General features: G+C 31.7%; 3 protein-coding genes across 3 annotated transcripts; all 3 read right to left on the bottom strand.

Moving 5' to 3' along the window:
- Nucleotides 1-645: 645 nt before the first annotated feature.
- Nucleotides 646-9,034, bottom strand: TRIADDRAFT_58764 (uncharacterized protein; the record flags this gene model as incomplete). Its single annotated transcript, XM_002114648.1, has 13 exons — nucleotides 646-920; nucleotides 1,054-1,404; nucleotides 1,620-3,048; nucleotides 3,194-3,409; nucleotides 3,493-3,718; nucleotides 4,014-5,016; nucleotides 5,176-5,570; nucleotides 6,469-6,539; nucleotides 6,678-6,771; nucleotides 6,940-7,155; nucleotides 7,535-7,626; nucleotides 8,490-8,541; nucleotides 9,021-9,034. The coding sequence occupies 13 exons, from the start codon at nucleotides 9,032-9,034 to the stop codon at nucleotides 646-648; spliced, it is 4,434 nt and encodes a 1,477-aa protein (XP_002114684.1).
- Nucleotides 9,035-12,493: 3,459 nt separating this feature from the next.
- TRIADDRAFT_58763 (uncharacterized protein) lies at nucleotides 12,494-13,269 on the bottom strand (the record flags this gene model as incomplete). The annotated part of the gene is made up of 2 exons (XM_002114647.1): nucleotides 12,494-12,753; nucleotides 12,918-13,269. 2 exons carry the CDS (start codon nucleotides 13,267-13,269, stop codon nucleotides 12,494-12,496), a joined length of 612 nt encoding a protein of 203 aa, XP_002114683.1.
- Nucleotides 13,270-13,663: 394 nt separating this feature from the next.
- TRIADDRAFT_58762 (uncharacterized protein) lies at nucleotides 13,664-20,962 on the bottom strand (the record flags this gene model as incomplete). Its single annotated transcript, XM_002114646.1, has 9 exons — nucleotides 13,664-15,112; nucleotides 15,306-15,521; nucleotides 15,641-15,854; nucleotides 16,093-16,161; nucleotides 16,223-17,887; nucleotides 18,667-18,882; nucleotides 19,157-19,251; nucleotides 20,783-20,834; nucleotides 20,949-20,962. The coding sequence occupies 9 exons, from the start codon at nucleotides 20,960-20,962 to the stop codon at nucleotides 13,664-13,666; spliced, it is 3,990 nt and encodes a 1,329-aa protein (XP_002114682.1).
- Nucleotides 20,963-22,635: the final 1,673 nt, after the last annotated feature.

The raw sequence follows: 22,635 nt of genomic DNA, 5'->3' as shown, positions 1-22,635 counted from the left end.
CATAGAGGTAGTTAAATTATACGCGATCTAGGATATCATTTTACGTTTCTGGAAATATTATTTATACGTTAACATAAGAAAGTACCTTTCTAATCGATACTATATTACAGTAATGAGATATAAAGCCTAGGTCGTGATACTTATTATACAATACCGGTAGTTTGCTCAATATAACTAGTATTGTGATTGTAGACCGTTAGCCATGTTTAGTATAACGTACGGTGGATATTTATCCTTAAGAGATATTTGGTAGCCATAACTATAGACTGTAGTGGTATAGACTCTATGCTAGAGTACAGATGACTATATACAGTAAGGTGTTGAGTTACTAATAAGGTTATAGGTAAAAATAGAACTGTAAATCATATATTAGGATTTGGTTAATTTATTGTACTTTAGCCGAACAGTGTTTATAAGAATAATTTAACTATGTGTAATATATGGTAAAAGGTTGCCATGCGGATTGTAGCTGCGAATGCTACGAAAAGTATAAAAGCATGCAACTTTAAATTATTCTGTTAGTTCGTTCTAGAAGTCTTTAGTAGTAGTATTCGGCTAGAGTAGAGCTGCGTATAGTTAATCTTTTCGTAAGATTCAATAAAGCTCTTATTCTTCTAAAATTTGGAATTTCGTGATCGATATACATCACAAGTAGGTATTTGATTGTACATATATTATATACTCCGGATATGCAGAGTTATCATTAGAAATAACATACAAAGAGGGATTACTTTCATGATCTACTACAGAATGAGCACGTTCTCCTTTGCTTCCAGGAATCATAGACAAATTCGGCTTGTCAGTAACGCTTGATTTGACATAAATTCCAGTTAGAACTCGTACTAACAAAAGTACTTTGCCAAATAGCTTTGAATATTCGGCCTTCACACCAAAATAACTTCCTGTTCCATGCTTGGAACCTATCAAAATTTCAATAAAATAGTTGTTATGTATGATAACTAATTTGACTTCTCCCTAATTCTAAAGATTTCAATACTATACTAGGATGTTATGGCATGCATGCATAACGCTAACAGTAAAATATTAATATACCACAAGAAGTCCCGGAATAGTCCCTATCGAAGCCATTCTTACATATTACATCTACTTTACTTGCGGCAGTACCATGAAATAGACGTTTTTCAACGTCAGCACCTGGTTTGTATCTCTTAACTGCCGCGGTGACCTCGGCTTTCCTTGTTTGATATTTTCTGTATAAATTCCAATTTTGGATTCTTCGCAAATTACGAACAGTAAACCCTCTAAGTCCTAGAAGCTTAGATATTTCATCTATTTCTCGTTGATTTGTGACATTCACTATTTGAAAGTATCCGTCTTTGATTTCATGCTTATTTTGGTATTCCCAGTTTCTGGGTATCGGGATATCATGTCTTAACTTGCTTTCTACATGTTTAGAAATAAATTTCGTTTACAAAGGCTACATTACTCATTTGCAATAGCTGAACTATTAATTATTAAATGACGCTTTTATCTATACATTGCTAATTAACGTTCTATCGAGTATCAATTGACTATACGTTTAATTACTAACAATATACACCGGTAAGCGCAATAATTAATATCAAGTATATCGATTTCTAAATTATGCTCTGTAATACCTTTAATAGATAATTTCTTAATCGGATATTCCACTCCATTAATATGAGTAACCTTCATGCTATCCAAATTTATCGTTTTGGTCTCAGAGTCGATTCGAAAAATGATTTTACTATTATCTTTTACGTAATTCTTATAATTTTTTTCTATCTCATAGCTCAATTTTGGCTCAAATAGACGTCTAAATCGACCGACTTTTACACTCCATCTAGCGCTATCTGCAGTAAATACTTTGACTTCCTCTAGAGCTTTTTCTTGAAAGTATATTTTGCTTTGTTCGTGAATAGCCGAAATGGTATCAGCGATATCTTTCTCAAATCCATATATGCTTACAACTTTTCCTTGATTTTCATTTACAAGAATAGTGTTGTACTCTGACCAGTATTGTAAAACAAGTTGCTGCCAACGATTTTCATCAATATGACTAAAAAATTCTTTACTAGTCAGCTTACGACATGTCCAAGTATGACTAGACTCTTCAATTTTTGATTTGACTCTCGTAATTGCCTCTTTACTTTGGGCAATATAAAATATATTTATACCCAATGCTCTTATCGATGAATCACAAGAGGTTTGCCAGTTAAACTGTACAGCCTTGCTTTTTAGTTTCCGTTGCATCCAACTTGCAATTTCTTCAGCTCGATCATCATATCCGATGACAAAATTAATGCAGTTTATACTCATATCTAAACTTTGATGTTCGGCTATGAATGTTTCGATGAAATCTATAAGGTTTTTAATATGACCAGAATTCATTTCAATATTCAAGAGCGGAATATTGACAGATTTTTCGCCATTAGCATTCATATGAGTTAATATACTACTAAATCCAGCTAAACAACCGTAAAGGCAAACTTGATAGGTTTTACAATCCGATCCAGAAATAGGTAGAATTTGTAAAGTTTCCGATGTATGTTCTGTATCAGTAATTCGTAAGGTATCAGAAAGAGAATCCACCTTACTGTGCTTAGAGCACAAAGCCGTCATATCCATGATAGCATCCGCTTTCAAACCATTTAAATTGCCATGATAAACATTTATACAGATAGGTTTCTCATCAATAAGGCATTGAGCAGAGAACAGCAGTCGATTCTTATCCTCAAAATCTGTTTTTTTGATTCCTATCGGTTTTATTATCTCCTCGATTTGTTCATTTTGATATAGCAATTCAGTCGCTAATGGCACACTAGACTTTAGCGCATTTTTGAAAGCTTTATGAATTTCAACATCGGTTGGATAAATAACAAAATTGATTTTTCGTAAACTTCCTGTATTATGTACGGCAAATTCAATAGATACTCTCATCATTTCCTGTGCAACCTTGTTAGCGTTCAAGCCAGCTTGGCCTGTTCCAATGGCTGGTATGGCTATAGATTCCAGAGAATCATTGTTTATTTCCATTAGACAATCTCTAAGACGATTACTAAGCCACTAAAATGTTAATAGTTACGAAATATAGACGTCATTACATGGCTATAATTGTAGCATTGAAGTAAGCAATTATTAAATTTAATTTAATTTTAGCTATGTAATACTTTATGAAATACATTCGATATCAATTCAATGCTATACTTACTAATAATGACCTGTCAGAGCTTAAGAACAGAATGTGATATACTGATTTACAACCAAAGTAATGGCCACTTGTGCAACCGATACTGTCAATTCCGAGATCTCCTAATTGATTACGGCATTCTTTTAGGTAGGAATTTCCTCCAATATTACTTAATGAGCTTGCAATTTTTCCATGATCAAAGCTATCATGATCTACTGAATTAACAATTGCATCAACCTAGCACAGGAAAGCAAGAAGTGAATCATGATTAATTTATATAGCACCTAGAACACTTATTCTTTAATACTATGCATACGTACACTTTTTCCTATTTTCTCAAGTTCCCCTTTTAATATTCTAATAGTAACATTATTGACTTTCAGTTCATAGTCGTTATTTTGTATGGCAGGCATAGTAGGCGATTTTGTAGCTTCTGGCAGATTTACGCTCTCGGTCTCTAACTGAATGGGTTTATTAGGAACATTTTCGGATTTCTCTTTCTTTTGATAATTAAGCTTCAGTTTGCCTTCATTCACTGAATAAACACTGTATTATGGATATTTGTGAAACAGCATCGTAATCAATATTACAGAAAATAGCGCTCAAGTAATTTATTTATGTAGTTATGCCTAAGATATCATGTACCATTGGTGTTAATAATAAGGCATGATTGATGCAAAATGTATCCTCATTAAATTATGATTTTATCCGCTTCTAAGCGTCAAATAATTTTTTATGCTTTCATTTCATTTAGTGACATTTGCTCAGCATAATTACTATTAAATAGTAAGCATCAAAGGAATCTCCCAGTTAGATCCTATTCTAACCATATATCGCTCACCTGTAAGATCCATTTCTGGTAATTATAAGAACACATGGCATTTCTGTTCGTAACCCATCCAACTCGATGATGTTTTGACTAGAAGTTATAAATCTTCCAATTTTTGAGTATTGACTGATCCAATCTTCTCTCTCCGTGACAAATCCTCCGATCATAGAATTTAATTTTTGACGAATTACAGTTTTATAGCACTCAGCACACTGAATGGTGATATTCTTTGTAATTTTACTACGACTAACAGTATTCACTAGTGCCTTTGCCATTTCAATATGACATTTATACTCATTTTCCAATTTCTGAATATTTTCTTTCCTATATATCTGTAGATATTCCAATATCGACGGAGGGGTAACTTTGAAACTTAGATTTACCAATCCGTAGTCTTTTACTAGCATGGAAAGGATTGATAATGCATCGTGGGTGATCTTGCGAGGACCTGTTACCGTTATAACTCTATTTTCTCTGCAATTGTCTGCTTTTACTTTAAAGTGAACCTTATCACGAAAGGCAAGGCCATCTCGAATTTTAGAAAGATACTCATCTTTATCATCTAATAAGAGCAAGTTCTCGCTAGCAAAAGTTACAGAGCGAGTACAAAAGATTTCTTGTAAAATCTCGTTTGCTCTCTGATGGGTCTCAACATCTAAGGCAACAATAGACGCATAGGTACTACCGCTCTTTTTGAATACTCCAGCATAAATATCATCATCTCGCAATTTCTGATTCATAAACTCTCTCATTTCAGTATACTGTGCAAAATAGTCACATAGTTGATCTGATAAGCTACCTCTTCCATCAACAACATTACTGAAATTACTCAAGGTGTAGTGAATATAATATTGCGTTCCTCTAATCATATACACGGTTAATTTACTTCCCCGATCACAGTTTGTAAACTTAAATGAAACTTTGTAACCTTTATCCCTGAGTTTTTGCTCTAGATTAACTTGTTGAATAAGAAAGCAAACCTCCTGGGGTAGAATATTTTCTTTTTTAATCATATCTATATTCGATATATAGGCACAATTATAGAATTAGTGCATTCATGAACTAGATTTAAACACAATTTTTTATAGGCCAATTTTAACTAATCAGTACGAAATTTGTACTCTAATTCGAGAGATATTGTTCTTCAAATTGATTGTATGTTCATTAGTTTCACCTTCATCATCTACGATATCCCCATACTTCATTCCATTAAATATATTGGTCTCTTTGATATTTTCTGCCATTCTATCAAATTTATGACTACTTCGATTTTCTGCCATTTCAGATTCCAGTAGATCATTTCCTCTTTGATTAGCAAACTTTAATTGATCGCTAGAAAGATCTGTTTCCTCGTGACTTAACATATCATCCTGCTGCAATGATATAAAATCGCTGTTGCGTCGTTCCTTCTTCAAGATATTTCGAAGTCGGAAAACTTCATCATACAATGATTCAAATTGGGCAGAATGAAGAATTTTTAGATGAATTGGCTGATTGCTTAAAATTTCAAATTTGTCCAAGCATAATAAGGCAATAACAGCGTCTGATTGTCTAGGATAGACCACACGCCTAAAGAATGAAAGTAAAAATACGTTTAGTAGCTTTATTTGGCTCATAGCTGCTCCGAATTCTATGCTCTATACTAAACGAATTCCATTCGATTGCATAATCCTTTTGATTAATTGAAAATTAAGAATTGAACTATGCCTTTGTGATAAAATATTTCTTAAAATAAAATGAGAACTATAATTTTGGGGGGAAGTTCACTTTGTTGCATATATTCGGTTCGTCTTATAACTACCAAGGACTATCTAGCTGCAAATCAGTCTATCTTTAGATTAACTTGAAACTATTTAAATTATTATATATCAGTATTAACGATTCATATACAATTCGTAACAGAGTGATTTTCCTTTAACAATCTTAGTATTAGATATATTTAGGGCTGAACCATAGCTTCGCAAGCGCGAAATACGCGTAGATGATGCATGGAAATCTAAAATTATGAACATTCCGATACTTGAAAATAGGATAATTTGTTTTATAGTCAATAGTATCATGATATCCATTTATAATAGTAGTAGCTGTTATCTTACTATTCTGATGCTTAAAAATATGATAATTTGTTTTTTAAAGTCAACAGCGTCATGCTCCCCTCTTATAATGTTAGCAGTCCTACTATTCTGATACTTGAAAAACGCGATAATTTTTTTTTGAAGTCGACAGTTCCACGCTTCTCACTTAAAGTATTAGTAACCTTACTATTCCGATATTTGAAATTGAGATAATTTGTTTTTAAAGTTAGTAGTATCACGCTACTCAACTATAATTGGAGTAGCCTTTCTATAGCAATATAGCAATTTAATTTTCTATATTATACTGATAAAGCCAATTGGCATTTAGATCTATAGAACGAAATACAAGTAATAATGCATTCCTAGTATTCCATGTTAATAATGGTTCTTACGCTTTATCAGACTCAATCATCTTCAAGCTAGTCACGATTCCAGCTTGACTCGCTAAATGGAAGAGCTCCATCTATAGAATTGATGAATTTAAATCATAAATGATACCTATTAATATTTGCAAACTATGGATTTTAATATAGATATATAATTATTAATCGAATACCAATTATATAGACGCAGAAAACTGTTGACAAAGTATTCCACAAACCTGGTGCATTGATTCGGGAACATTAGATATAATGACTTCAGCTGAAACCTTTAAAAACTGCGAATTGTCTATCATCTTGTTAATCATAACCTTTCTAAGATATGGTACAAATTTAAGTAATTGCATCAATTAAATATTGGGTATAACTTTAATTGCCGACTAATGCTGAAGTTTCCTGCTATCACGTATTCAATTTCGCTACCGTAAGAAGATAATTGAAATAGTTTGCAAATTTATAAATAATAATCAGTTAGGAACGTACTTTTCTTCAATGTCTTTATGGTAAAAGCAGCCATATTCGTTCCTATTTAAAGCGGTCATAAACTTTCGAACCATCGCATTCAATTTTTTACGCTTTTTCTGTCCCATTTCTGCTGGCCAAAACATTCTTAATCCAAATCTACTATTTCCACATTTTACATTTTTCAGATGACACATCAACATAACGGCATCATCTTTCGAATCGACAGTCAATTCCCTAATATCAGGTAATGAAAAATATTTAGAATGAATATAGGCGATTAGTATGCCATTCGTTAAGGCTTACTTTTATTTCTTTATCATTCTGCAATAGTTTAATATACCGGTACTGTATTATTTAGGACATTTAGAATCGAGTACTCGAGTAAACACGAAGTTGATTTTAGAAATAAACCCAGATACTATAAGCTAAATAAAAATAGCGATCTATAATCGTATTCTTGAATAAACTAAAATGTTTTAACTACATGAAATTAAATTCCCTTTGATTAAATGTCTAAGTGCTCTCTTAGTATAAAATTCTGATGTAATTGAAAGCAATCATGCTTAATATTATGGCCATGTTGCTACAGAAATTAATTATCAACATTACTCACGCAAGATTCCAACTCTTTCTTTTATCACAAGTATATCTGGTTATAGTAATGCCAACATTATTGCAAAGATTACGGACCCTTTGCTTAAATTTCTACAGAAATCCAATATGTAAAAAATAATAACGATACGTATTTACATAGACCAGTTAATTTAATTTATAGCATAGAATCAGCATAAAATTGGTTTAAAGATCGAAATCTGCGATTTCAAAACAATAGCAGGTAGTGTAAAAATTTTACTCTGAAGTTACAATCTGTATTAATGGCTCTAGATGCTAAGTCTTATTGCCATAAATCTCCTTAATCATTTGTTAGTAGGTGTTGGGATCTAATTAATATATTAATACTACGTTAAATTGTACATATGATACTATAGATATATATTAGAGCTGAAGATGTGGATGGAACCATTTTAAGTTATGAAACTGGCAAAGAACAACATACGAGTAGATTATTTTCGAATCCTTCTCGAGCCTGCTTTGATCTACTATTACGCATTACCGCTATAGGAACTACAAAAGTTACCGGACTATAAAAGAAAATTATTAATAGTAATGTTAAGTGGTTCGCAATTGCTAAACTTAAGGCTACGTGACTGAAAGTTAGTCAGTTTCATAATTTGCAACTACTTTCAAATCCTGCTGAATCCGTTTTGGAATCAAATCGCATTAACGAATATAAGTCTATGATGCAATAGAGTAAAACTTCTATTAAAAGGTATACATGTTGATAACGTAGCAGTAGCAGTAGCTAACATCTGCTGATAATATTAAGGGCAAATCATATTATAGGCAGCTCAAATTAAAAGAATCTTCTGTAAATAATACGAAAGCTCCGAAGAGACCTATTTCTAGCAAAGATATAAAGTATCGGAATAGGAGAGATCACTTAATTGTCATAGGTTATTTTGATAGCAAAGGACGTTATGGTTTTCGAAAAGCGTATGGCAACTTACCTTGGTAACTCGCTGTTCTATTCCACAAGCATAGATTGTAGTTTCTTCTGAACTAAAATATAAATAAAAGTTCTAATTTAGAATCCTTCTATATCGGATACCATTTCAAGTCATTTTCGCCCAGGCAAATTATTTTGTACGTCAAATCTTTAAATGCTTCTAGTCGTTAATGTAAACTATTTCGATAATACTTCAGGAAACAGCAATTAATCTCTTTCACAGTCTCCCTTGCTGCTGACGTACGATATTTTGTTGTAAGTATCATCTATTGATGACATCATCCACAGTAGAACTATTTCGTGTTATATCATAAAAATTTATATCGACAGTATTTACGAACCCTTCACAAAAACAAAGGCGTATGATATAATAACAATTCCAAATTAATTCTGAAACAGATTCACAACTAGCAAAACATGGCAGCTTACAAGGTATAGTTAAATTAAAAGCAAGATATTTGCTAAGATAGTGAATAAATTTTTAATCATTTCTATCTTTGTAATTAGGTATAGCAATTTATAACAGCCTTACCCAAATGAAACCATGTTGAATGGAGGATTTGTAAAAGTTAAATTTAAAATTTACTATGTTATAATTTTTATTTTATGACATAGCTGATGACCCAAGTCAATCACTATCTACTCAACAAACACTTTGATGCAATGCAATTTAATATTTAAGGTGGCTTAAAGCAACCACTCCACTGTTTTACAATGCACTTTATCGCACCTGTTTACTGACTAAAATAAGTTAAAAGATAGGATATTCTAGAAGGAAACGAAGAATCTATCTATTCGATGGAAAGAACCATTGAATAGAGGTAAGCTACCTTAACTCTTTTTTTCTATTAGGTCGAGAATAACCAGTGCGAAATAATAAAGAAATTTTTAAAAATTACTACTTCTCCGTATATGACGAAATATAATTCTGAGTATGGCTTAGCCACGCCTCATCTTTCCATCATTAGAATTTAGCATGATAGCAATCCAGTAATTAAAATAATAATAAAATAATGAATCAGTAGCCTGCTAGCTCCTATTATAATTCACGAAAGTAAAAGACAATGATTAAGGAATTGAAATAAAACTTTTGAGCTCTATAGACACCTATTGTCTTATTTTAATTTATTTTCTATTCAAGTTTTTTTAAGTTTTCTTTGCATCATTCCGCTCTGGTTTATAGTTAAAATGCATGAGACGTTAAGTAAATGTCCAGTGTCATCGCTATATAGTCTTCTTGCTGTCATAATATCTTAATAATTACATCTTACTAAAGAAGTAAGTAAACATTATCGGAATAACCGTAACCAATAAATAAACTTGTAGTGTTGCATTTATATTTGATTATAAGAATAGCTATATTTGATATAGCTAGGCTACTCTGAATAGATATTATCTTGAAGCTAATAATATTAGATGATTGCTAACTACTATATTAGAAATCGGTGATGATTAATACTAGCCAGTTGACTACTTATAGTACAAGATTTATTTCGCTAGAAACACCGTATTTGTTGAGATGCTCTTCGGAGAAAGTGGCTAGACGTTAATAGAAGAGTAGTGACATCTTAAGTAGAATGATTTAAATTATAGAAGATAATGGTGTACTATTTCAGAAAAGTATTTTGTTTGATGACTCATGTCTGATTGTAGATTAATCAAGTTGTTATAAATGGATTTAACGAAATGTATATTAGAACTGCAGACATGAGCTTACGGGAGACAAGAGACTTCACTTCGCTTTGAACTCGGAATACTTTAGATTTTAGACTAGTGTAATGAAATGAAAAGTGTAGAGATCAAGCTACAAAACTTTAACAAACTTTAATTCTACTTTCGTTGCACTCCGGTCGACTTAGCGAAACTTTGACACCAAATAAAATTTGGGGAAATAATCGAACGACAATTTATTTCAAAACAAAATGGACAGAAGTATAAACCGAATAACCTTACAAATACTTAGCTTTAAGTATTAATAAAATAAGTGACAGACTTAAAAACTGTCAACGACAAAACAACCTTTCAAAAAGAAGAACGTTTTAACTTACGACAATTCGACCCCGAAGGCCTTTTAAATTCAACAAGTTCTTCAAATAAAATCTTCTTCTCCTCTCTCTAAATTTTCTAATTGCACTATCATTTATAGGCTTCTTAGAGCCGTCAGAGGTATTTAAAACTAAACAATTGCTAACCAATCGCTCTCAAGATCCGTTTTAGAAAACTACTTTGCACCATTTAAGAAAACAAAAATCATTCAAAGTTCAGACACAATTTACCCTATGATTCCCTTACAAAGCACTATAAAACTAACAAGCTAACTATAAAAATACATCAAACTTCACTTCTAACATAATTTCTATCATTAATACACTATAAAAGTCTAAAAATCAACCTTTAAACATCAAGATTTAGTCATAAAAATAACATTCTAACTACTTAACAATCAACCCAACCTCTGCCAATTTCCATCTTATTTTCTATTATCCTCACTAAATTTTCCTAATGTGACTTCAAGTCACGTCATAAAATTCCAAAGTTTCAAATTCATAACAAAAAGTTCAAATTTCAAAAATCAACTCTTAGGATATTTTTCATGAACAAAAATTCAAAAATTAAAACAGGAAAATTATATCAGACATAAAATTAAAACAGGAAAGTTATATCGGACATAAATCCGACCGCGGTTCCGGAATCCGAATCCGAAAAAAATCCGGACTTTATAAAGATTACAGTAATCGCTATTTCGCTAATCAAATGACTATCACGTCTTTCTACTATTCCAAAACCATGTAATAATAGCCTTTTAGAAATACTATTTGCCTAAGATAGTTATTGTAAGGCATCCCTTTTATTACAAACTTTACTGAGTGCATAGTATTCTTACTTAGATGGAATTTCCTAGATCAATTCGTCTAGATAGAAATTTAATGAAATTTAACTAAATAACTACTTTGTAGTACTAGTAGTTAATAATATCCAGTAATATCAATTTGTTACACCCTTCAGCTTGAAATGCCTTTCGTTGTGCAAAATAGTCAAACATGCAGTATATTGAGTAATGTGAACGACAAATTAACACTTGCAGTAAAGAAGAACGTATATTTAAATATTTGGATAGGATTATAATTTGTTGAATTAAATGCTGTTGATATACTCGCAGGGCCGTTATACATATCTCAATTTATGTTATGTACTTTCTTTAATATATGATCTTCAAGGAAGGTGAAATGATTGCATAGATGCGAAGCAATAACTTTAAGGGTGTGCAATTAAGTCTCAAAATCACTTAAATCAATCTATAAAATAGACGTAATTTCTTGTATTAATGTCTTTACGATAGATTGATGGCATTGGTTAATCGAATCTCTGTCATATATTAGTTATTGTTGGCAAGGCTCAATATTCAAGGAATGCTATAATCTACTCAAATACTAATTCAAAATAACGTTAGAGAGAATTATCGATAGCCCTTATAAGTTAAAATCTTGAAATACGTATAAGGAATGGAAATCTTTAATGCAGTATGAAATCAATGAAATCATTATCTGATAGACGATGAGCACAGGCTTTGAAAGTACACACAAAGTAAAGCGCTTACCAAAACTTACTCATTAACTTATCAAGATAGTCATAGAGAGATTATCAACAACTCTCGTACCTTAAAATCTTGATACATATTGAATAAAATTCTCAAATACGGTAATAAATCGATTACATCCAATTAATTTACTAGTGATTATTTATTTTAAACAAACCATAAGCGTATAGTCTAGTATCACTTTAATTTCATTAATTATATCCAGCTTCGAACAGCTTAATCCAAAAATATTAGTACTGTACTATTCAACTTTACGTGACACAAATGACTTCTTTAAGCCTTTAAGTAAAAAGATTTAGAGGTTAATAATGATATTACTTACTAATCAATGACTAATTTATCTATCAAGCGACTAGCTCTACGTCTTGATCATGATACTCAATGTGATAAAATAATTGCTGATCAATTCACGATAAATGGATAATGTATTCTGGATAAGCAGAATTATCATTCGATACAATATACATAGAGGGGTTGCTTATATTATCCACAGCAGAATGTATACGTTCATCCTGGCTTCCGGGAATGTTGGATAAATTAGGTTGATTACTGCCGCTTGATGCACCAGAGATTCCTGTTAGTACACGAACTAGTAATAATGCATGGCCATATCTTCGCGAAAGTTCAGCTTTGACAGCAAAGTAAGTTCCTGTACCATATGCAGAGCCTACCCAATGGAAGGGAAAAAATTTATTTAACGATTTTCACCCTCTATTAATTTCAGCCAGACAAGATTTTGTCTTCGAATATTCTGTATGGAATTGATCATTTTAAACTCACTTATAAAAATAGTATTACATGTTTATACATATGTTTTGAACATATACAAACCTGCAGCTGTCCCTGAATAATCCCTATCAAAACCGTTCTTACATATCCCAGCTACTTTGCTACTATCAGTACCATGAAAGAGGCGTCTTTCAACTTGAGTTCCTGGTTTATATTTCTGAACAGCTGCAGTCACGTCAGCTTTCATGATCTGATACCTTCTGTATAAATTCCAATTTTCAACTCTTTGTAACCTATTAACTCTGATTCCACCGAGTTCTGGAATGCTAGAAATTTCATTTATTTCCTCCTGATTTGTAACATCGGCTATGTGAAAGTAGCCATCTTTGATCTCTTCTTGATTTTGGTATTCCCAGTTAGTAGGTATAGCCAATTCTAATAAACAGCAAGCCATATATATTATAATGCCATCATAAGATTAAATCACGATCGCTGTAAGGAATAACTAACTCCTTCATAAATTAGTAACTTATAATAAATTTGATAAGCTACTAGCTACCAATTCATACATAAGATTAGACTACAATCTTTCTATACTTTATATTCGATCTTTAATTCAATTAATTAATTATACAAGTAAAGCAATAAATAAAGATAACTATCAAACTATGATAAATTAGATATATTTCTAGTTTCGAATTTCTCTCTGGAAATAGACTTAATCGAAATCTTTCGAAATTATATATTCTATTTTTAATTATACAAGTAAAGTAGCTAATAATTATAAAAATTCTATAAGTGTATACATATATATATATATATATATATATGTAATTACTGATGAGATATCAATACTTTGCTACACCTGTTATTGACGATTTTCCTATAGGATACTCTGTTCCATCAACAAACTTCAGATTCATTTCGCCGAAATCGATCGTTTTATTTCCTGCATCGATTACGAAAGTCTTCTTGGTCTTATCTTTAGTATAAATCTTGTAGTTTTTTTCAATTTCGTAGTTTAGCTTCACTCCAAAGTAAGCCTTAGATTCTTCAGCTTTTACATACCATTTAGCTGTTTCAGCTGTAACTTTCTCTACTTCATTCTGAGCTTTCTCTTCAAAGTAAGTTTTACTTAGCTTATGAATACTTGAAACAGCATTCAGTATATCGTTCTCGAACCCGTATATATACACAGTTTTATCTTGACCTTGCTTTACTAGAATTGTGTTATATTCTGACCAAAATTGTAACGCAAGCTCAGACCAACTATTTTGATCTACTGAATCAAAATAATCTTCTTCAGTCATCTTATGACTCGTCCAAGCATCTGTAAGTTCTTCCATTTCTGATTCCATCTTAGTAATGATAGATTTATCTTTAGCGACATAAGTTACATTAAAACCAAGTTCTTTAACTGCTACGTGTTGAGTAATTTGCCACCCAAACTGTAAAGGCTTATCGACGATTACCATTTGCATCCAGCTTGCGAATTCTCGACTTCGATCTTTATATCCAATGACAAAATTAAAACAATTTATACACGTTGCCGCACTTAGATTATTAGCTATAAATATCTCTATAGTATCTATTAAGCTATAAACATGAGTGAAATCCATTTCATGACTTAACAACGGAATCGCGATCGATTTTTCTTCACGGGCATTAATGATTGCTAATATAGTACTAAAGCCAGATAAGCAACCGTAAGGACAAACTTGATATATAGTTGAGCGCGATTTAGAAGAGAGTTTTCGCAAAGTTTGTGATGTATGCCCAGCATCGTTATAGTGAATAAAGTCTAAATGAGAATCAACTTTCGAATGCTTAGGGCATAAAGATGTTATATCAACGATAGCATCTGCAGCTACATCATGAATATTGCCATCATAGATATTAATACAAATAGGTGTTTCAGTGATTTCGCATCGAGCTGAAAATAATAGTTTCTGTGTACCGCTAAGATTTACATGCGTAGGGGTATTTCCGGTCGATTTTATTACCTTCTTAACGAGTTTAGCTTGCTGTTTAAGTTGCACTTCTAGTACTTTACTCGATTCTAGCGATTGCTTCATAGCACTATAAACGTTTAAGTCAGTAGGAAAGACGATAAAATAGATTTCTTGTAGGCTTCCTGTATGCTTATGAGCAAAGTCCATTGCTACTTTTATCATTTCCTTGGTAATTTCATCGATATTTAGGTTAATACTTCCAGTGCCGATGATAGGTATGGCTATTGATTGCATGGATTCATTATCAGCTTTTTTTAAGCAATCTTCAATACGTTGGCTAAGCCACTAAAACAGGCAATTAAAATGATTTATTATTGTCAGATTTACTAAGCTGCTTCTATTTACTAAGTAAACTACTTAGCCTAGCATCATCATCTTCTATTAATTATTACATTAAGCACTCTATATGATTTCATAGCCTCTAATAATGTATTTGCTTTATTTAGCGTTTTCTAACAGGTATTGGCTCTCAACCTACCGATGTTGATTTGTCGGAGCTTAAAAATGCAATGTGATATACTTTCTTGCAACCAAAATACTGCCCATTTGTACAGCCTATGCTATTAATCGATAAAGATTGTAACAGACTACTACATTCTTGCTGATACGCTGCTCCACCAGCGGCTGATAGTGCTTTAGCAATTTTACCTTCTGCAAAATTATTCAAGCTCATGGAACTGATAATAACATCAGCCTGGAAATAATAAAAAGATTCAAAATGGACTCTTTATTTAGTGCTGTAGATGTTTCTATTCTATCAAGTATTAAATTAGGAATAACATAGTCTAAGACGAATTCTATTTTACTACTTACAGAGGCTGCTCCTTCTTGTTCCAGTCTTCCTTGCACCAATTTAATTGCAACATTATTAATTTGCCTCTCGTTACTACTTGTTAGCGAAACCGGTTGAGTTGAGTCACTAGGAGCGGCGGTTTTAGCTGTGATTACTTCCTCTTGTTTAGCTGTTTGCAGAATCACCTTCTGATCAAGTGTGACAGATTTTTCAACCATAGGTTTACTTTCATTACTAAAACATAAAACAAGAAAACGTAAATGAGCAAAACGATTTATATCCAATAAATTGAACGCTAACTCTACCTCTACGGGTAACAATATGAATGCAAGATTGCAACATCCATATTGATTCCTATTCTTAACTACTAGATTCCCTATAGATAATAATGTAATCCCATTTCCATATTAACGTTTCATTTTGACTACATCTTCCTCCTCGCTAAGGTAACAATGTTGCCACACTGACTTACCTTTCTCTAAACTTGTTTACGTTTAATACAATTTTAATCATCATTTTGTATTTTATAACTGCTGTAAATCTAATACGATTAATTAATTTCATTGCTTTCATTTAACGGTCAATTATAATGCCATAGGTACCTTTCATTATCGTAAGTCATAGTGATCAAGCATTGTAGTTGTCCTTGTAGGCGCTCTAATTTGGCTTTATGTTTGCTGTTACTAAACAATCGTCCAATATACGAATATTTACTAATCCGATGTCCTTCTTCCGTGGTAATATTTTGTAACAGAGCTTGAATTTCGTTACTAATAGTAGTTTCATGAATGTTGCAACATTCTACAGAAATGTTTTTACGTACGTCCATACACCAAGAATCACTGCCTTGTTTCTCTTCAATTTTAATTTGGCAGCCGTATTTCTTTTCTGAGGACAGGATATCACCATGTAAGTGCATCCGTAAATATTCCGTTTTCAAAACTGGAATATCACTAATAACAAATTTGATTAATTTATAATTATCTATTTTAGTTTCTATAGCTTGAATTACACTTTCAACGATATTATTAGGACCCGTTACTGCTATACTACAAGTATTCGTATCTTTATCCAAATTAGCTTCTAATAGGACATTACTACATGCGGGAATATCTTCTTCAATACTAGAAAGGAATAGATGAGTGTCTTTTGAAAAAAAGCGATTCTCATAAGAAATTATTGTTGTTTTAGTACTGAAGGCTTGTAATAGCAAGGCTTTAACTTTGTAATATACTGCCATATTCTTAGCAATAATAGATATGGAAGTATTCTCCTCAGTATGAACGATTGCGCCATCAATATCATGATCATTAAATTTCTTATTTAGAAGATCCATCATATCAGTCTTTATAGCAAGATAATTGCATAGTCTATCAGATAAATCCTCTTTAGAATCGACCCAGTTGAAAAAATTCATTAATTCCTTCAAGATAGAACCTTGGTCGCCATCAATCATTCTTGCACTTAATAATCCTCCATCTTCATCCTCTCTAAATGTGAACGAAATTTCAAAACCTTTATCACGGATTCTTTGCTCTAGATTCAATTTTTGGATAAGGATGTAAGCTTTCTTGGAGAAAGGGTACTCTTCCTCAATCATATTTTTTGCTAATGTGGAAAATTCAGTAGAATCATTGCCATTCGCACGCTGTTGTTTCATCGATAGAGGCTTTCCATGAGTAGGCTGTACATTATTTGATAAACCAGAATTTTGTTCTATGCTTTGATGACTACCTTTATTTTCGTTCAGATATGCTTTTATACTTTTACCTTGTACTTTTCTAGCACTATCGTAATTTTCAACACCTGTTCCATCGGTTACTGGTTTACTTCGTGTCGTTCTTGTACCTTGACTCTTATTGAAGTTTACTCCTTTGCTTGTTTTCTGTTCTTTCCTGTCTTGAGCCACTTTGTCACGGTGATTGATTCCATCATTAACAAATGGATTCTTCACCTGTAATTGCTTCGAACTCAAACTTGGATCAAAACAAGAATTGAGCGAAAATGGTTGTTTCTCTCCACCTGAAGTGTACTTTTTCTTTTGCTTAACTGGAAATCGAGCACCATCATGATAATGCGATGCTGATCGATTACTATTATCCTGTCGATTCTCAAGAAGATTTCGAATTCGAAAGACCTCATCATACAAAGCTTCACTATTTTGGCTTTCAAACTGAACTATTATTGGTTGGCAAGTCAAAAATTCAAATCCATCCAGGCACAGTAATGCTATTATAGCATCAGCTTCGCTGAAATAAGTTACTTGCCTGTGAAGAGAAGAAAATAGATAAATTTATTTAATTCATTTAGCTTACGAATATTGAACATCCTTTTAAGTAGCTACATAAGTTCATCTAGCCAGAAATTCTCGCCGCTAATATGAACTACAGAGCTGCAATACATTTTAGCGGGAATTAAAAAATCAAAATAAAAAGCATCAGCCACCAAATGACAGCTGATTTTCTAATTTTGAAAATAATGATATCATCAAAGATTCTTTATCAGCTTCTAAAATTATCAAATATCGTGTGAATTCTATCAATACAATAATTCATGAAATTAGTTTACTGATGAACAAAAAGTATTCATATGATATTACACATGATCAGTCTGCGCCATATCTAAAGAAGCAACCATTCCACCTTGCCCAGCCAAATGATAAAGCTCGATCTATCATTATTAATGGAATTACAATTACATTATCACAACGTCAATTTCTCTCTAATCTAAATCCGACAAAAAGTGTTCATCATCAAACTTAACTGACTTTATTTATACATAGAGGAACATTGAATATTTTAACTGTCGTTTTAGTGGTTTTAAATCGAAATTTATCCAAAAATTTGACAGCTTGCATCTTTCTAAAGGATTGACAGACGATAAAATGTCATTAGCATATCGCATCTGAACTCTATAAACTTATCATTCATTCTTCTATTCCGTTTACAAATATTGAACTAGGACATTTCTAATCATCAACGAAATAAGTATAGAAGAACTAACTTATAAAGGCAAAGGAGAGGGTATAGCACTCAATTCAACCTACCTATCTTCGATTCTTATATCGAAGAAACAGCCCTTGGCTTTACGACCTAATTGCGCCATTTGCTTAAAAACCTCATTAGTCAATTGCTTGCGTTTGTAGTTAACCAATTCTACTGGCCAAAATAATCTTAGAGGAATTTTGCTCTCCTTAATTTTTAAACCTCTCAATTTTGCCATTAATGTAACGCAATCTCCTTCTGAAAAAAGGCATAATTCCCTAATGATAATAACAAGCATGGTAAGCAATTACTAATTTTCTTAGTTATTCAAAGTACTATAAAACCTTATCTTGCGTGATAAAATATGCAGAAACTGTCAAATTTGATTTCAAATAAAGATTTTCCCTTGAAATTGAACCATTCTGATTTCTAGCAACTTAATTTAAACTCGGTAGGAATATAAGCCGCTTAAAACTAACATTACAGATCTAAAAGGAGCGAACTTTCATCGATTTTAAAACGATGTGAAAACTTAAATTCATGATGACTTACACAAAGTTCCAATTTTTCTTGGCTGAACATATATAAGTGTTAAAATTACCAATTTGGACGTCTGGAGCCAATTGAATAACTATCTCTTCAAAGTCCTATGTGAATTAAAGAGATCAATAGTTTAAAAGTTATATATATCATGGATCGATTTAGCGTCTATAATCTATTTAACTATCATGATAGAATGATATCTTCGTTTAGGTTAAAACAAAATAGCGTTGAAAACGATTAATTTCACGACTACTAGGCCAAAATATGGCTTTCATTCTATGCATTGGATAAATTCTTGCTCAGTGTTTAGTACCATACTATTCAAATCATCTAAAATGTTATTTGAAAATAATTGTTATCATCAAGAATCAAAATTGAATGAGAAGCAACCAATTCTATCCGATATAGCAACATTCTGTCGTAGTTTATTAAAATATTGTACAATGAGTTAATAGCACCTAAATATCATATTTAATTCACTTTTCTACAATCAATTCAGGGCAGATTAGGTACGGTAGTACTTATGAGAATATTTAGATACAAATAAATAAAGCATTATAAAATTTCTGAAACTATTTTAAAAGTAATTGTTGCTATCAAGATTGAATGAGAAGTAACCAATTTCATCAGATATAGTAATACTCTGTCGCAATCGTTAAATATTATACATTAATTGCGGTGAGAACACTTACATGATTAAATGATATATTTAATTCACTTAGTCACAATCAATTTAGGGAACATTAGGTAAGTTACTACATGTTAGAATAGTCAAATGCAAATAAATAAAGTATTATAAAAATATCTAGTATTATTTTAAAACAAATTGTTACCATCAAGATTGAATGAGAAGCAACTAATTTTATCTAATGAACCTACATTTATTCATAGCTATTTAAGATTGTAGGGTGAGCTAATAGCATCTAAATGGCATATTCAATTCACTTTGCCACTACTATTTTAGGTAAGGTTAGGTGCAGTATTGCTTATTGGAATAATTATATGTAAATGTAACAAAATTTAGAAAAAATTGTCTGATACTAATGTTAAAGAACATAGCTTGCCTTAAGATTGTCTAACTCAAAGCAACGCTAATTTGTTCTCAATTTAAATCACTAACTTAGACAGACATGAAATTCAGCAACATTACAACGAAATAATAATTATGCTAACTCTATCAATAAAAAAGCTGACAAACAGCATCAAATAGACTAAATAATTCCTTTTCAATTTTGAAGCCGCGTTGCCTTCAGATTATCTAAAGCTACAACAATTTGCTTTCACTTTAAATAACTAATATGTATGTATGGTCATGAAATTCAGTATTATTTCAACAAAACAATAATTATCCAACTTCATTAATGAAAATGTAAGTAGCAGTATCAAATTGACTAAACAATCCTATTCCAATTTTTTAAGTCGCGTTATTGGTAAAGCTGTAATTAAAAATAGACGCTTTTAATCTCATACATGTATTCGAACTAAGTTGATTATTGTAAATACGAGCAAAAATCTCAATGATGACTAATGAGAGAAGCCGATTTTTTCCCAAAACATTGCCAAGCAGAAATAGGCCGTAATATTATTTTACTACACTTTATTTAATGTCAGAATGAATACATTAAAATACAGTACCTTGACAAATCGACTTTCAATTCCGCAAGCATATATTGTATGGGATTCCAAACTAAAATATTTAAAAATTAATTACGATGTAAAATTCCGTATTTCTTGCCATATCTCGACAGGTTTATTTAGCATTAGTCTATACAAATATAGATTATATGATATGTAAATTTACCTTGAAGAAGCCATACTTTAATTCTGGATCTATAAAAGGAAATCAGCCTTTTATTTCTGAAGTTACTTCCATTTTTTAAATTTAATCAATGTAGTTATTGTGTTTATTTGCTATCTATAAAGACAGCAGTATGACATACTGTCAAGTTCTATTTGTATATTAACTTGTTAAATTGGATCTAGTGAAAAACTTACAAACGAAATCGATTTTCCTAGTGTTGTATGTAGTAGCAAAAATCAGTTTCTGAATTCTATGCATGAGGTGTAAAATTTAAAGAAGCAGGTAGAAACTGTATTAGAAGGAAGGCATAATATGTGCCATCATTCTAGTTCAAGCATTTTATCTAATTCACGCATTGACACAATTAATTGATATTAAAGATAGTTATACTTAGCTAAGAAGATAAAAAAGAACTCACAAGATCATAACCTTTCTATCATGATATCATGCCCTTTTAGATGAAAATAAACTATACAACTCATAATTATTTACGGTCCAGCTGATTAATCTTACCGATCTGTCAGTATGCCCAATTTACTGAGCTAGAAAAAATGAAAAGGTTACTAACAGATCACTGAACACAAAATAAATCAAAGCCGACAAATTACCAAAGAGTAAGATGATCGCATCTACGATTAAATCTAATCAACTATTCGGCAATCATCCTTGACCACTCTCGCTCTCTCTCTCTCTCTCTTGTTAGCTAGTACAGTACAACTTAAGCACTACTGTAAAGAAACTTATTATTGTGATAGTAGACTTTTAGCTATGTTTAGTAAGATGTACGAAAGCGCAACTTTCTATATTTATCTTAAGGCTTATTTGATAGCTCGCGATGATGGACTGTAATAGTAGATTGTATGCTACAGCATAGATGACTATATATAATATAGTAAGGTGTTGAGTTACTAGTAAGGCTAGAGGTCAAAATATAACTGTAATTCATACATTAGGATATACTTAGTTTACTGTACTTTGACTGCTAAGAATAATATAATATCTACGGAAATAGTGTAGTTGTTTCCATATCGGATTAATGATGGTCCGCTGTAAAATTGTGTTACTAATAATAATTCGACTACATGTAAATTAAGGTAGAGTGTTGCTATGCTGATTATGGCTGTGACTGCTACGAAATGTACATAAGCTGGCAACTTTAGACTATTCAGTTAGTTCTTTCTAGAAGTCTATCAGTAGTTGTATTCGGCTAGAGTAAAACTGTGTATAGCTAGTCTTTTTATTACTGTAGATCCAATAAAGTTTTAATTCTCTACACCTTGGAATATTCGTAATCGGATTTTATCACAATTGCCTATTTTATTAAGAACTATCTCTAAGTCTTGCAAATAAATGGCAATGTAAGGCATTCCATCGACACTAAATACTATAACATCAATACAACATAAGCTATTGTAAATGAAATCATTCTCCAACAACAAAACATCTATCTAAAACCTAACACTATCAATCCTATCCTAAAGACTATCAAACAATAACAAGGAATATTGATTAATATCTGATTAGCATATCATTTATAACTAGTTCTAATCAATAAGCCGATATTACATTCTGATATTTTAATATTAGTAGAACTGCAATGATCTTCATACAAAATCACACCCTAGTCGAAGAAGCCTATGCTAGAAACGCGCGGCAAACTACATCGTTTTTTGCTAAGATATCTTAT

The sequence above is a fragment of the Trichoplax adhaerens genome, genomic scaffold (assembly GCF_000150275.1).
Source record: "Trichoplax adhaerens TRIADscaffold_8 genomic scaffold, whole genome shotgun sequence".
Classification (NCBI taxonomy): Eukaryota; Metazoa; Placozoa; class Uniplacotomia; order Trichoplacea; family Trichoplacidae; genus Trichoplax; species Trichoplax adhaerens.
This window is presented reverse-complemented; position numbering and strand designations above follow the sequence as displayed.